This window comes from Citrus clementina, unplaced genomic scaffold (assembly GCF_000493195.1).
Source record: "Citrus clementina cultivar Clemenules unplaced genomic scaffold, Citrus_clementina_v1.0 scaffold_8, whole genome shotgun sequence".
NCBI lineage: Eukaryota > Viridiplantae > Streptophyta > Magnoliopsida > Sapindales > Rutaceae > Citrus > Citrus x clementina.
Genome location: NW_006262022.1, coordinates 5260445 through 5275178, shown reverse-complemented (window position 1 = coordinate 5275178; position 14734 = coordinate 5260445). Strand labels below are relative to the sequence as shown.

General features: G+C 43.8%; 2 protein-coding genes and 1 non-coding gene across 3 annotated transcripts; 2 read left to right on the top strand and 1 right to left on the bottom strand.

The window, feature by feature from the left end:
- The first annotated feature begins 697 nt into the window (after positions 1-697).
- Positions 698-1396, top strand: LOC112096280. Its single transcript, XM_024179705.1, has one exon. The coding sequence runs from the start codon at positions 698-700 to the stop codon at positions 1394-1396; it is 699 nt and encodes a 232-aa protein (XP_024035473.1).
- Positions 1397-4173: 2777 nt separating this feature from the next.
- On the top strand, positions 4174-5505 carry LOC112096279. The gene has a single exon (XM_024179704.1). It carries the CDS (start codon positions 4174-4176, stop codon positions 5503-5505), a length of 1332 nt encoding a protein of 443 aa, XP_024035472.1.
- Positions 5506-12176: 6671 nt separating this feature from the next.
- LOC112096535 lies at positions 12177-12280 on the bottom strand. Its single transcript, XR_002904437.1, has one exon. It is a non-coding gene; the product is annotated as a small nucleolar RNA R71 (small nucleolar RNA).
- Between the last annotated feature and the right edge of the window lie 2454 nt (positions 12281-14734).

Sequence of the window (14734 nt, the reverse complement as noted above, 5' to 3'; positions counted from 1 at the left end):
ATGCAAAGACCCAGGCTCCCCCACTATCTCATGTAGCATAGGGAACCACACAATTAAAATCCACCTCCTCATGGGATTGACACTCGTCACCATTGATCTATACTACAATAGATTCGTGCGCTTGCGAGTACATTAAAATTTGCACAACACTTGCACAACCATGGCACCCGACGTACCCGCTGATAACCAAATGCTAGGTCATGATGGAACAGAGGACCACGGCGGTGATGAGAGGGGTGACTCGACAAGGAGGGCATCCCGCCTAGAGAAAGGCAAATCAGTTAAGCAATCAGCTGGTATTCAACCCGACGAGGAGCTCGTTACTCATAAACACTTTAAGGATTTAGCTCATGTGATTCTCAGAGCAGTAGGATCTCGGGTATCCGAAGCAGCCACTTCTTCGGTAACTCAAGATGTCCCGCCTCCATGCGGTGAGAAACAGATCATACCAAGATCTGAAATACCGGAGGGAAGTAGACCAAAGCATGGGCCATCGGGCACCCATTCAAAGTTTCAAGCCGCCGGCTCCCGGGAAGAACGCTCCACTGCCTCTTGTTATTCCCGTAGTAGCCGGGGTACCAAACGCAAACAAAAAGCCCATGAAGATCTCCGGTACAAGTTTAACGCCAAAAGAGCTTCCTAAACAACAGCGGCCTCCTCAGGTGCACCTGGGGTACCCCGCGAGTTCCTAGAAAAAATGGAGTACCTTGAAACTCAAGTGAAGCTCCTTTCTGAAAAACAAAACTCCACCAATGCTTTAGCGCCAGCAGTGCATAACTCGCCATTCACCATGGAGATTCGGACAGCGGTTCTCCTGGAAGCGTTCACCATGCCTCAAATACAACAATACTCGGGTACCTCGGACCCTGTGGAACATGCTGAGTTATATCGTGACCAGATGATGATTAAAGGAGTGGGCGACAATGCTATGTGCCGGATGTTCCCGCATACCCTCACTGGACCAGCCAAGTCATGGTTCCGATCGTTGAAGGCAGGTAGTGTATCCTCCTTAGACCAGCTCCTAAAAGATTTTGTTCATGAGTTTGGTTATGCATCCGCCCAAGATATAACATCCACCAAGCTTGCTTTCATCAAGCAAGGGGATTCAGAATCTTTAGCCGAATACGTAACCCGCTTCCACCAAGAGGTGTTGCGTACCGGTACATTTGGTCACCAACATACTCTCACTTATTTTGAAAAGAATTTGCATTTGTGGAAGTTATGGCAGTCATTTCAAAAACACCGCCCTATTTCATATGAGGAAGCTCGTTCTCGAGCCCTGCAACAAATAGAAATGGATGAGAAGTGTAACCTAAAGCGGGAGGAAGACAAAGTCGAAGTTGTGAGAAATAAGGAGAAACCCAAGAGAGCCGAGGTACCTCAGGTACCCTCTTGAGCACCCCGGGTACACAGCCCACCTCGTCCAACCCCACGTGGGAGAGGACTGAATATCCCTGGTGTACCTTGGGTACCCCGGGTACCTTAGGTACCCTCCTGAGCACCCCGAGTACATAGCCCACCGCTACTGCCAGAACAACGGGAAGCACCACAAAAATCCAGATATGACTCTTTCCACCATTTGAATCAATCTCCAGAACAAATTTTTTACCATATTAGGGATACGAGGATACTTCGCCCACCTAAGCCAATTCGAAAATACCCCAATATGAAGCGTAGCTTGAAGTATTGTGAGTTTCATGAAGATTTCGGCCATAGCACCGCCGAATGCTTTCACTTAAGGGAAGAAATTGAGTCATTGATTCTGAGTGGGTATCTTAAGGAATTTGTGGCTGATATGCGTGAGGCAAGGAAGTTCTCGGAGCAAGATAAGGGTAAACAAGTTGTTAACCCTCATCCCGAAGCCGAGATACCCCAGGGGTCTAAGAAAGGCGTGTATGTTCGAATGATAGCAGGAGGTCCTACCCTCGCTCGGGAATTTAGACGGGCTATCAAACGTTACAGCAAGCCACCAATTTTAGATCGCCTTGGAAAAGAAGTGAACTTCGCTTGTCATAATCAACTTAGGGTATCTGGGGTACCCCACCATCCCCCGCCTATCCTTTTCACAGAGCAAGATACTGAAGATGTCTCGTACCCCTATGACGACGCCTTAGTAATTACGTTGAAGGTTGCTACTGGTAAAGTAGTAAGAACTCTCGTAGACACAGGCAGCTCCGTTGATATCATTTTCAAAAGCGCCTTGGATCAACTATTGATTGAATCGCCAAAGATCACCCCATGTGCTACACCTCTTATTGGGTTCGCCGGTGATATGGTTATCCCAAAGGACATCATCACGCTGCCTATTACACTTGGTAAGGTACCTCACCGTGTTGTTCATATGATTGATTTTCTTATTGTGGATCACCCAGGTGCCTATAATATTATATTGGGAAGACAATTCTTAGCAACAACTAAGGCGGCAATCTCCATGCATTACCTCGCATGAAGATTCCAACCGCTGGGGAAATTATCACGATTAAAGGGGATCAGCAATCGGCTCGAGGGTGTTACTTGGTCGCATCGAAAGTGAGCTATCAAATCGCCACCAATATGTTCCTGGAGGGGTACCCCGTCAGCACAAGACCATTTACCAGCCTATCCAAGCGGGCACTGGCTAGACACCGGAGAGTTGCACGTAAGAAAGCTCAACGGTCCACGAACTCCCAGGTACCCCAAGCGCCATATGAAGCTGGGCCAATGGAAGTGGACATGGTAGCTCCTGAGGCACCACTGGTACCCCAAAGTCCCAATTCAGCATCAATAGGAGAAGTCGAGGTACCCCTGGATCCCCGGGTATCGAAAGATGAAAAGCGAGGAACACCGGTTGAGGATCTTATGTTTGTTTTGATCTGCAATAAGGACCCAACCAAGATGGTCAAGGTAGGCTCCAACCTCTCTGACCAACACCGAGAGCAGCTTATTGAGTTCTTAAAGAAAAACTTAGATGTGTTCGCTTGGTCTCACGTGGACATGCCGGGTATCCCGCCTTCCATCGCCTATCACAAACTCAATGTCGATCCACATCATAGGCTTGTCAAGCAAAAACGTCGAGCTTTCAACCAGGAACGCTATGACGCCATCGAACAAGAAGTGGACCGATTGCCAACAGCGGGGTTTATTAAGGAGGTGGTTTACCCCGATTGGGTCTCAAATGTTGTATTGGTTAAGAAGTCTAACGTGAAATGGCGCATGTGTGTAGATTTCACGGATTTAAACAAGTCTTGCCCTAAGGATAGCTTCCCGCTTCCCCGGGTAAACCAGCTGGTCGATGCTACGGCTGGGCACGAGATGCTTAGTTTCATGGATGCTTTCTCCGGGTACAACCAAATTCCAATGTACGAGCCTGATCAAGATAAAACGGCCTTCATCACCAACCGTGGGTTATACTACTACAAGGTTTTGCCTTTTGGTTTAAAGAATGCGGGCGCCACCTATCAGCGTTTGGTGAACAAGGTATTCAAACAGCAAATTGGTCGTACCATGGAGGTGTACATCGATGATATGATAACAAAGTCGGTGTACACTAGTGATCACTCGGGGCACCTCAGAGACACCTTCAATATTTTGAGAAAGCATCAGATGCGCCTAAATCCTGAGGAATGCGCATTCGGGGTGACTTCGGGTAAATTCCTTGGATTTATGGTACAACAGCGGGGAATTGAGGCTAATCCCGACAAAATCCGGGCGGTTCTTGGGATAAAGTCACCAAGTACCATCAAGGAAGTCCAAAGCTTAGCTGGCCGAATAGCCGCCTTGAGTCGTTTCATCTCCAAGGCCACCGATAGGTGCAAACCATTTTTTAAAGCTTTGAAAGCGGGAAAGAAGCTCCAATGGACCGCCGAATGCGAAGAGGTTTTTCAGAAGCTAAAAGAGTACCTCGTTAATTCGCCGTTGCTCGCCAAGCATAAGCATGGAGAAGTGCTTCTGTTGTACCTCGCTGTTTTCGAGCACGCCACTAGCTCGGTGTTGCTTAGAGAAGATGAAGACGGGGTGCAACGCCCTATTTACTATACTAGTAGGGCAATGGTGGATGCGGAAAAGAGGTACCCTGCCACAGAGCTGGTTTTGGCTTTGGTAATCTCTGCAAGGAAACTCAGGCCGTATTTTTAGGCCCACACCATTGTCGTTGCAACAAACCTTCCCCTTCGACAAATCCTCCAGAAGTTAGACATGTCTGGAAGACTTCTTCGCTGGTCTCTTGAATTGAGTGAGTTCGACATCATCTTCAAGCCACGCTCAGCTATTAAATCCCAAGCCATCACCGATTTCATTACAGAATTCGCCAATGACTCTGGGGGTGAGGAGATCCCGGGGTACCCGGGCGAAACTATATCAGCTATTGAAGAAGAGCATGTCTGGAAAATTTATATGGATGGTTCCTTCAACTCGCACGGAAGCGATGCGAGAGTAATAATCATCGATCCGGATAAGGTGAAGCTATGTTATGCCTTGCAATTCGGGTTCAAGGCCTCAAACAACGAAGCCGGATATGAAGCTATGATAGTGGGGCTAAGGATGTCGAAGGCCTTGGGCGCAAAAAGAGTCCACATCAAAAGTGACTCTCAATTGGTGGTCGGTCAGATCAACTCAAAATATCAGGCTAAGGAAGAAAATATGAAGGGGTACCTCGGGAGAAGAAGAGAATTAATATCTCAATTTGCTGAGGTCAATGTGGAAAGAGTTCTACGATTAGAAAATTGTGAAGCTGATAACCTCGCCAAAATGGCTTCCTTCGGTGCAACTCAGTCGGTTGGTCCAATCACTGCTGAGTACGTACCTACACTCAGTGTTAATCTACTTGAGCCAGAAGAAATAGGGTCGATAACTGCTGGGGTACCATGGATGCAACCAATCATAAGATACCTCAGAAATGGGGATCTGCCCTCAAACAAGAATGAAGCAAGGAAGCTAAAGTACAAAGCTGCTCGATATTGTCTCATCGAGGATACCTTATTCAGAAGAGGGTTTACCCTCCCTTACTTAAAGTGCTTAGGAAATGAACATGCCGAATATGTCATGAGAGAGATACACGAAGGGACTTACGGTAACCACTATGGAGCACAATCATTGGCACAGAAGGCTCTTCATCAAGGATTTTATTGGCCTACGATGCAGGAGGATGCCAAAAACATGGTCAAGAGTTGTGACAAGTGCCAGAGATTTGCCAAGGTACCCCACCTTCCACTAGAAAAGTTAACTGTCATGTCTTCTCCGTGGCCATTTGCTGTTTGGGGTATAGATCTCATTGGCCCATTACCAACTGGTAGAGGACAAGCTAAGTATGCAATTGTAGCCGTTGACTATTTCACAAAGTGGGTAGAAGCGAAGCCGTTGGCAAGTATTACGAAGCGAAAAACCACTGATTTTGTTTGGAGGAACCTCATATGCAGATATGATATCCCTAATGCAATTGTCAGCGACAACGGGAAGCAATTCGATAACGAAAAATTTCAGAATTGGGATAGCCAACCGATTTGCTTCTCCGGCTCACCCGCAATCTAATGGACAAGTGTAAGCTATCAAAAAAATCATCAAAGGTATCCTAAAGAAGAGGCTGGAGGAAAGGAAATGAGCTTGGGTAGACGAGTTACCCGGCGTTCTTTGGGCCTATCGGACAACTCAGAATATTTCAACTGGGGAAACCCCATTTTCTCTGGCTTTCGGGACTGATACAGTCATTCCAGCTGAAATCGAGATACCCTCTCACAGAACCGCATACTTCGATGAAGCCGAGAATGCCTCTTTGATTGCGTCCAATCTTGATTTTGTTGAAGAAAAAAGGGCCAAAGCAGAATTGAAGGTTGCAATATACCAGCACCGCGTTTCAGATTTATACGACAAGAGGGTACGCCCCAGATCATTCAAGAAAGGGGATTTAGTCCTACGAAGGGTAACTCAGAATACCCGGGTACCCTCGGAGGGCTCTTTCGGAGCCAATTGGGAAGGCCCATATCGTATAGACAAGCCGGTAGGTTCGGGGGCATACAGACTACTCCACATGGATGGAACAATCGTCAAGCATCCCTGGAATGCCGCAATGCTGAGGAAGTACTACTAACATGAGGACAATGTCTTAAACCTTATCGTTCACTTTATCTATTTCTTATTTTCTTTACTATGTGTGCAATGTGGTAAAGCCATGAAAGGTACTTAGGGTACCCCGTATGTGCAAGTGAAATTTTTAATTCCCTAAGTCCTAGAGAGTGGATATCTATACGGTTTCCTATTCTCATTGGGATAATGAGTCAGTCTTATGTAATGTTCTCCTTTTGATTACCGAATGTGATTATGGTTAAATTTTCGCCATTAATGTGACTCTCTCTTATTACGCCATGTCTTATTCAACTATAGTTGCTCCATTTCAAGATAATCAGGGGAACCTGAGGTATCTGACTCGATTCGATCGTGAAGATCTGTTCGAGGTCAACGCCAATAAGAAATAATACAACAAAATTAAATAGGGAGGGTCAGAGAAGGCCCGAGGGTGAGGTAAACCAGCATACTCTAGCGCCATGAGGTTCCGTTAAGGTATGCACACGCCCACACCTCAATTCTTTTACTTGAGCCAAGTAAAGAATAGATAAACGAAACAAGGTAGGCAAGCGTGCCCCTCTATTCGCATTATTTTATTAAATATTGACTAGAAGCGGATGGCAAAAAAAGCATGTTTTTTACCATTTCTGTAAGAAAATGGGCCAAGAAGGTCTTCGAAAAAAAAAGGAGGGTACCCGGGGTACCCAAGAAACTCCACAAGTCTATTTGAGATACGCCATAATCTTTATTTTATCCTAGTTGCGCCAAATATGAATTTCGTTTTATCTTATGATGATATGCGAATTATTAAATTATTTTGAGATACGCCATAATCTTTATTAAGACGAGCAATGAGCACATCTACGGAAATCATCACTTAAGCGCCAAAAATACATCAGGGGGGTACCTGGGGCACCCGAGGAACCCCTGCGAGGCTACGCAAATCAATCATAAGCAAGGAATTCAATAGCACGCCAAATAAAGTATATTGCAGAAGTTAATGCGAACGAGTAGGCAAGATTGCTGAGGCAACCTTCCAAAAGACAAGTATCCCAACACATCAAAAGGATAATACCATACTACAAAAGGTACATAAGCAAAGAAAGAAAGCTGCTAAGACATCTCAATCATAAGCAAGGAATTCAATGGCACGCCAAATAAAGTATATTGCAGAAGTTAATGCGAACGAGTAGGCAAGATTGCTGAGGCAACCTTCTAAAAGACAAGTATCCCAACACATCAAAAGGATAATACCATACTACAAAAGGTACATAAGCAAAGAAAGAAAGCTGCTAAGACATCTCGAGATAAAATTTTGAATAACAAGTAAGATCAAGCAGAAGGGGGGACATCCTCTCCACCGTTCCCCTGAATGGGGGCATCAACAGGAACACTCGCAGTCAAAGAGCGGCTATCCGCATGAACAGCGCTAACCGAAGGGAGATCCGCCTGGGGTACCTGGGGTACCCCAAAAGATTGCTGTGGGCTGTGAGATGGGGGAGCCTGGGTAGCCCTCTTGTCCTCTATCGCTTTAAGGATGGCCGACTTGTCCACCCATTTCTCCACCCGGGATACCACCAGCTCAGGCTCGACGCTCCAGACCTCAGTATGATAAGAGTAAAGGCCTTGTCCATCATCTCTGGTTGGCGAGATAGTAGCTCGCCGTGCTTAGACTCCGCCTCTTCCAACTTCCTAGACAATCGGCTGTTCTCCCAGGCGTGGTCGTCCAAGCGCCTTTGGAAAGCCCTGACCTCCTCTCCTAGCTTCTCTTCCCGAGACTGGCCGAGCCTAACCTCACCTCGCAGCCTCTCTACCTCGGTCTGTACAGCCGAGATGCCACTAAGGTCTCGGAGACCGTGGCTAAGGTAGAAAGCTGCCTACACAAATAATAATAAAGAAAATGAAAGGGAGCCAAGACGATATTAAAAGAAAAAAAGAGAAAGAATGAAAAGAAAAGAGTGAGAGGCACTCACGTCATGACAAGCTTTGAGCGCTCGGCTATAGCGCTCATTTAAATCTAATTTATCTGACTTCATTGCCCCGTCTGTGGAAATACTCTCAGAGGAATGAAGGAAGCAATCAATCAGGTGCGATATCTGCTTGTTAGCCACTGGATCCAGCTCGCCCTCTATAAGGTCTCCAGGAGCCGTGAAAAGGGATCCAAACTTCCTCTTGTAGGTAGCCGGGGTACCCCGAGAACCCCCAAGAGAGGAGACGGTCAATTTACCTTTGTCGCCTGGAACAACGGGAGGTTAGTCACCTTTTGCGGAGGTACCCAGGGTACCGGAGGAGCTGCCGCTCATGCGACTGAAGAAAGCGTCAAAATCTTCGCCAAAATGGTCCATGCCTATCCAAAAAAAAAAAAAGAGGTGAGACAAAGAGACAAATCAGGAAAATAAACAACAGAGTCGTCATTGGCAAAAAGGCACATTAAGAAAAAATAAGAAATGGCCACCAAAGCATAAAAAAAAAAGTTTGTTCAAATAATGGGGGCACCCCACAGAACCAATGAAGGCGGGGTACCCCAGCAACACCACATAGCCATACGTGAATCGCCCCCCGAAGAAGACTGAAAACTCTCCTTAATCAGACCAGCTCTCGCTAACTAGGAAGTGCATAGAACATCACCTTTACTCTGCAAAATCTGAAACTTCTCTATAACACCATTCACTTTCCTCCCCACTTCATGGATTGGGCACGTTCCCTTGGTCCAAGTGATGTCTGCAAAAATCCCAAAAAATAATGAATAAGAAGAAAATTCATGCGAAGAGGTGTATATATACATAGAAAATGAGAGAAGAGGAAAGAAACACATACTATCTTCATTGAAGAAGTTCCGAACTTGCACAACTTCATTCCCCGCTGGAATGTTCTTCCCCCACTCGCCCTCAGCCATAAACCACCCATATCTGTAGCCCTTTTTCAGCAAGGTATCCGGTCTCACCAAATTACCATGAACCCCCCAAGTAGCAAAATAGGCTACGGATAAACCAGCGGGCTTCTTCAACTGATAAAGCTCCCTTAGATCTCCATAAGAAATATCTTCCCCAAAAATATCTAGCCACAAAACCTCCAGACCCGTGAGTAATCTCCAACAGAGTAAGGATAATTGTCCGGGGAGCAATTTTCATCTCAGCGAACATTTTTCTAAAAAATGGCTGAAGGGGTAAACGGAGACCTAAGTAAAAAAGGTTGATATGAAGGGCAACACCATCAGAATGAGGGTGCTCGGGGCGCTCGCCCTTGCGAGGTACCCTAAGGTGGACAGACTGAGGTATGTTGTACTTGGCTCTAACCCTTTCTAAGTCTCTCAGAGTAGCCGGCCTACCCCTTAGTGCATAGAGCTTACGAGCTACATGGACAGAGGGGGAGATCAGGGGAGGTTCTGGAATGCTGACAGGAACAGGAGATTTGGGTCTGGATGTCTTTGCACGAGTTTTTCTATGGGCTGACTTGGCTGGGTGTTTGCCTTTAATCTTTGATTTTTTATTAGGTTTGGTTCGAGATAACTTGGGACTAGCTGTAGGGGATCCATTGTCGTCACTAAGGGATATATAAGGGGCTGAATCAGAAAGGGGAGCCTCCTCACTCGTCTCCCCCGGCTCCCTGACCACATTACGACCCTTTTTCCCAAAAGTTTTTCTCCCCATCTTGTTCTCCTAAAAACACAAGACACAAGTTGAAAAAGAAAGCCTCCACATCAAAACATACCCCCACAACTTCATACCTCATCCATCACAAGCCAAACACCAACATCCACCAATAAAAGCATAAACAAAAAAGAAAAATGCCAACACTTTGCATGAAAACCGGAAACAAATCCAGAAACAAAGCCACAACATTACTTTTCAAAATAAAGAAGCCAAAAATAGGTATAAAAATTCATACCTAGATCTCACCGAGAGCAGCAAATTTCAGTCGCCAAAGAGTAAAGTTTTAGACTATAAATCACCAAGAGAAGTCACAGATCGCCGAAAAATGCTTAAAAGATGGAGCTGTGCAGAGTCTGTCATGGACACAATGAAATCCGTTAAAAAAAAAAATGAGCTTGGATGATATAAAAAAAATGGAGGGAGCCTGGAGATATAAAAAAAAGAGGAAGTCAGAATTAAAAAAAAAAAAAGGAAATCAGAATAAGAAAAAAAAAAGAAAAAAAAGAAGAAGAAATTGTCTGGCTGATTTAAAAGGAAAAAGAGGAGGAGCATGGATTATAAAAAAAAATAAATGAAGAGGCTTGTGGTAAGGCCAGTGGAAGAAACGAAGAAGAAGCAAAATGGGGGGGAGAAGATGGCTTACCACAAGGAGATCACTGCACCACTAGCCGAACGCCATCGTCATGCCACCACCGGAAATCACGGGAACCAAGGCTGGCCGAGAAGGAAAAAAAAAAGGAAAGAAAAAAAAAAGGAAAAAAAAAGAAGATGAAAAGAAAAAAAGGGAGTAAAAGTTGCCTGGAAGAAGATAAAGAAAAGAGAAAAATGAGGAATGCAAAAAGAGAAAGAAAATGTGATGGTGGGCCGAGAGCAAGCAAAGAAAAAAAAAAAAAAAGGAAGAAAGGAGATGGAAGCCGAAAGGGCAAGAAGCAAAAGGCAGAATAAAGAAGAAAAAATGGAGATGGGGAGGCGTTGGAAATTGGAGAAGAAGAGAAAAAGTTTTTGGGAATTGCAAAATGACAGAGAATAAAGTGGGAGTGAAAACGTACAGAAAGTGGTTTGTTTAAAAAAAAAAACAAATTGCACACGATGCGAAGCTTGGGGTTGAAATGATTTGACTGGTTTTGAAATTTGAAAGCCAGAGCAAACAAGAAGTCACTGGAAGCATTTAAATTTGATGGGAGATTTTTTGGGAGTTTCAAAATAAAGTGGTAACATAAAAGGAGTGGAACATGTTTAATTAAACCTGACAAATCGTCCTTCATGAAGTGAGAGGTCAAATAATTTTTGCAGAAGGGTGTTTTCAAATTTAAATCATGTGTCAGGCGGTTACCACTTCCCCAAGGAAAGCTGGAGAGACGTGAAGACAGGGACCAGTTCAGAGTTCCTTCAAGAGTTCCTTAAAAAAAAAAAAAGGTAAATATCGTCACGTGTCACACAGTTCCTCAAGAGTTTCTTGCGCCTCAATTACATTCACCACAAAGAAACTAGGGGGATGTTGTTTGGGAAGGAAATATGAGGCCAATGATGAAGCGCCACGTGTCGATATTTAAGAGATGAATTTATCTCGAGTACCCTAGGTACCCCGGCTACCCTAAGCACTCCGGGGGTACCTCGGGTACACCATGAAATGATACAAAAGTCTTCGTAAATATGTGGAGGGATATGTGGGCCCCGAATCTCAAAAAGATCGGTTTGATACGTGTCAAAAAATAAGGAAATCTCGTGCCGCAAAAGAGGAGACAGCCGCCTGTCACGCCAGCAAATCCGCCAAAAGTGTGATATTGTGACAGTTGGGACCACCAGCTTTTCCTGCTACGCCTGCAAAATTACAACGAAATTGCAGAGGTACGCGGGACCACTCCACTACGCCCAGCACGTGAATACACCACAAACTTGCGCTCTACTCATATTTTTGAAACGTCTAAGCCGCTATACGCATGAAAATAAGAATATTCCTGACATGACAGCAAGGAACACCACTAAAATAGCGCCAGGTGGCACGGCGACCGGGGTACACCATATAAATACTCAGGTTTGATTTTTATCAATGGAGTGAACACACTCACCACAAAAAAACTAGGGTTTCTTCAACCTCAAAATCTCCATTACCGAGAACTTGCAAGCTCTCTAACCTGAGATAACCCAACTCTGACTTGAGCGTCGGAGTGTGGTAGCCGGCCACCCCCGGCTCCACCTCTGACCTCGTTTTTTATTGTTTCGCAGGTTTAAGGCGAGTTTCACCAGTCCTCCGCACCTAAAGTCAGACCCCCTCCATATCCTCCGTCATCTCAATCCTCATTCGCTCCACAAAAAGCCTAAATAGCCCACACGTGCCGAACAAGCGAGGTACCCCGCTCCTCGACAAAAATATAAATTTATTGCTCTTAGGTTGGTTTTGTGGTTTTTTATTCATTGACCCAAAATCAGCCGCAAACAGTAACAAAATTTTTTAATAAATATTTCCCAGTGCATAAAACCAATGCTATTCGCAGGAAAATATCAGATTTTACCCAGAGATAGGATGAGCAGTTTTTCGAAACATGGAAGCGATTCAATGGGCTACTCTTGAAGTGTCCACATCATGGGTACGAGAAATGACACAAATGCCAATATTTTTTGGAGGGATTATTGCCGAATGTGCAAGAATGACTAATGGCAACAAGTGGATGAGAGCTAATGTCAAAAAGTGCATCAGAGATTTGAGAATTCTTCCAGCGACAAGCGAATAATTCCCAACAACGGAGTCGATCGCTCAGGAATACTAAAAGAATTAAGGGAGTAAATGAGGTTTATCTTGGCGAGTCAAGTTCAGAAATTAAAGAAGTCAAAGCGATAATTGAAGGTCTTTCTCGACAAATAGCATCGTTAACGACTGCTAAATCAACAGAACCATATGACCATGACTCATACTCAGATCAAGCCAATGCCATATGTGTAATGAGAAAACTATCTAATTACAACCCATACGCCAATACATATAACCCTGGATGGAGAGACAACCCCAATTTTTCACGGTCTCAAGGATTCCAACAGAATGGACCAGCAGCTCCAGCTCCACCAATGCAACAAATTCCTCAAGTTCCGCAAGTCTCTCAGTCACCATTTAGACCATACAATCAAAACTAGAATTACTCTCAACCCATACTCACCATCGGAAGAGAAAGAAGAAACCAGCCCACGAGAATATGTTTCCAAAGCTCAATTTCCTCAGAGGTTAATAAAGGAAAGAAAGAAAAATCCACAGATGAGATTCTTGAAATCTTCAAACAGATACGTGTTAACATCCCTTTACTTGATGCTATAAAACAAGTTACATCTTATGCCAAGTTTCTTAAAGACCTTTGTACTAAAAAGAGAAACATTCACGTTTAAAAGAATGCATTTTTAACAGAAAACATTAGTTCTATACTCCAACACAAAATTCCTTTAAAATGCAAATATCCAGGATCCCCCACTATCTCATATAGTATAGGGAACCATACAATTGAGAATGCTTTGTTGGATTTAGGAGCTAGTGTAAATCTGTTACCTTACTCAGTTTTTGTGAAACTTGGACTAGAAGAATTACACCCAACTCCAGTGGTGTTACAGCTTACAGATCGGTCCACGAAAATACCTCGTGGTATTGTGGAGGACGTGCTTATCTAGGTGGACAAGTTTTATTTTCTTGTTGATTTAATTGTAATTGACACTCAACCAACACGGGATTCAAGGAAGCACATCCCCATTATTCTAGGCCGACCTTTCTTGGTAACCGCTGATGCTCACATTCAATGCAGAACTGGAAATATGCAGTTGTCCTTTGGCAACATGATTATGGAGCTAAACATCTTCAACATTGCTAAACAACCTCACAATACAGATGATAGAATTGTTGATGTGGATTTAATTGAAGCATTAGTTGATGACACTTTTCTTTCAAACCTTAGTAATGACCCTTTACAAACATGTTTAACTCACTTTGGTTTTGATTTTGATATTGACAGATCAGTTGATGAGGTCAACGCCCTGCTTGACTCAGCACCATCCATGGACACTAATAAATGGAAGTCAAGAGTTGAACAACTAGCACCGTCAGAGAAGAAACTCATCCCATCATCAGAATCACCACCGAAACTCGAGCTCAAACCATTACTCAATACATTGGAATATGCGTTTTTGGGAGAAGAAAGTACTCTACCGGTAATCATCTCATCATCCCCCAATAACGAACAAAAAAGTAAGTTGTTGGATGTTTTAAAAGAGCACAAAGGAGCATTAGGATGTACCATAGCAGACATTAAAGGTATAAACCCAGTAGACTGCATGCATTACATTCACCTTGATGAAAATGCTAAACCTACTAGGGAAATGCAACGTCAGTTAAATCCTAACATGAAAGAAGTTGTTAGAACTGAATTCCTTAAACTATTAGATGCAAGTATCATTTACCCCATTTTTGATAGTTCATGGGTCAGTCATGTACAAATTGTCCCAAAAAAGTCAGGAGTCACGGTAGTTACGAATGCCTATAATGAATTGATACTCACTATAGTGACTACAGGATGACGTGTAAGCATTGATTATAGAAAGTTGAATTCTGTCACACGTAAATACTATTTTCCTTTACCATTTATCGATCAAATGCTTGATAGATTAGCAGGCCATGAATTTTATTGCTTTCTAGATGGTTACTCAGGATATAATTAGATTCCCATAGCACCAAAAGATCAAGAGAAAATCATTTTCACTTGCCCTTTTGACACTCTTGCATATAGGAGGATGCCATTTGGATTATGTAATGCACCTGCTACATTTCAACGATGCATGTTGAGCATTTTTTCTGATATGGTTGAACGAATCCTTGAAGTCTTTATGGATGACTTTTCTGTCTTTGCTGATTCATTTGATCAATGTTTACATCATCTAACACTAGTTCTGCAGGGATGTATCGAGAAGAACTTAGTCTTAAATTGGGAGAAGTTCCATTTTATGGTAAAATAATGTATTGTTTTCGGTCACATCATTTCGAGCAAAGGTATTGAGGTTGACAAAGCCAAGGT

What these genes read in the sequence shown, in the direction of transcription:
- LOC112096280 (XM_024179705.1), top strand. Translation starts at nt 698, where the DNA reads ATGGAGTACCTTGAAACTCAAGTGAAGCTCCTTTCTGAAAAACAAAAC.
- LOC112096279 (XM_024179704.1), top strand. Translation starts at nt 4,174, where the DNA reads ATGTCTGGAAGACTTCTTCGCTGGTCTCTTGAATTGAGTGAGTTCGAC.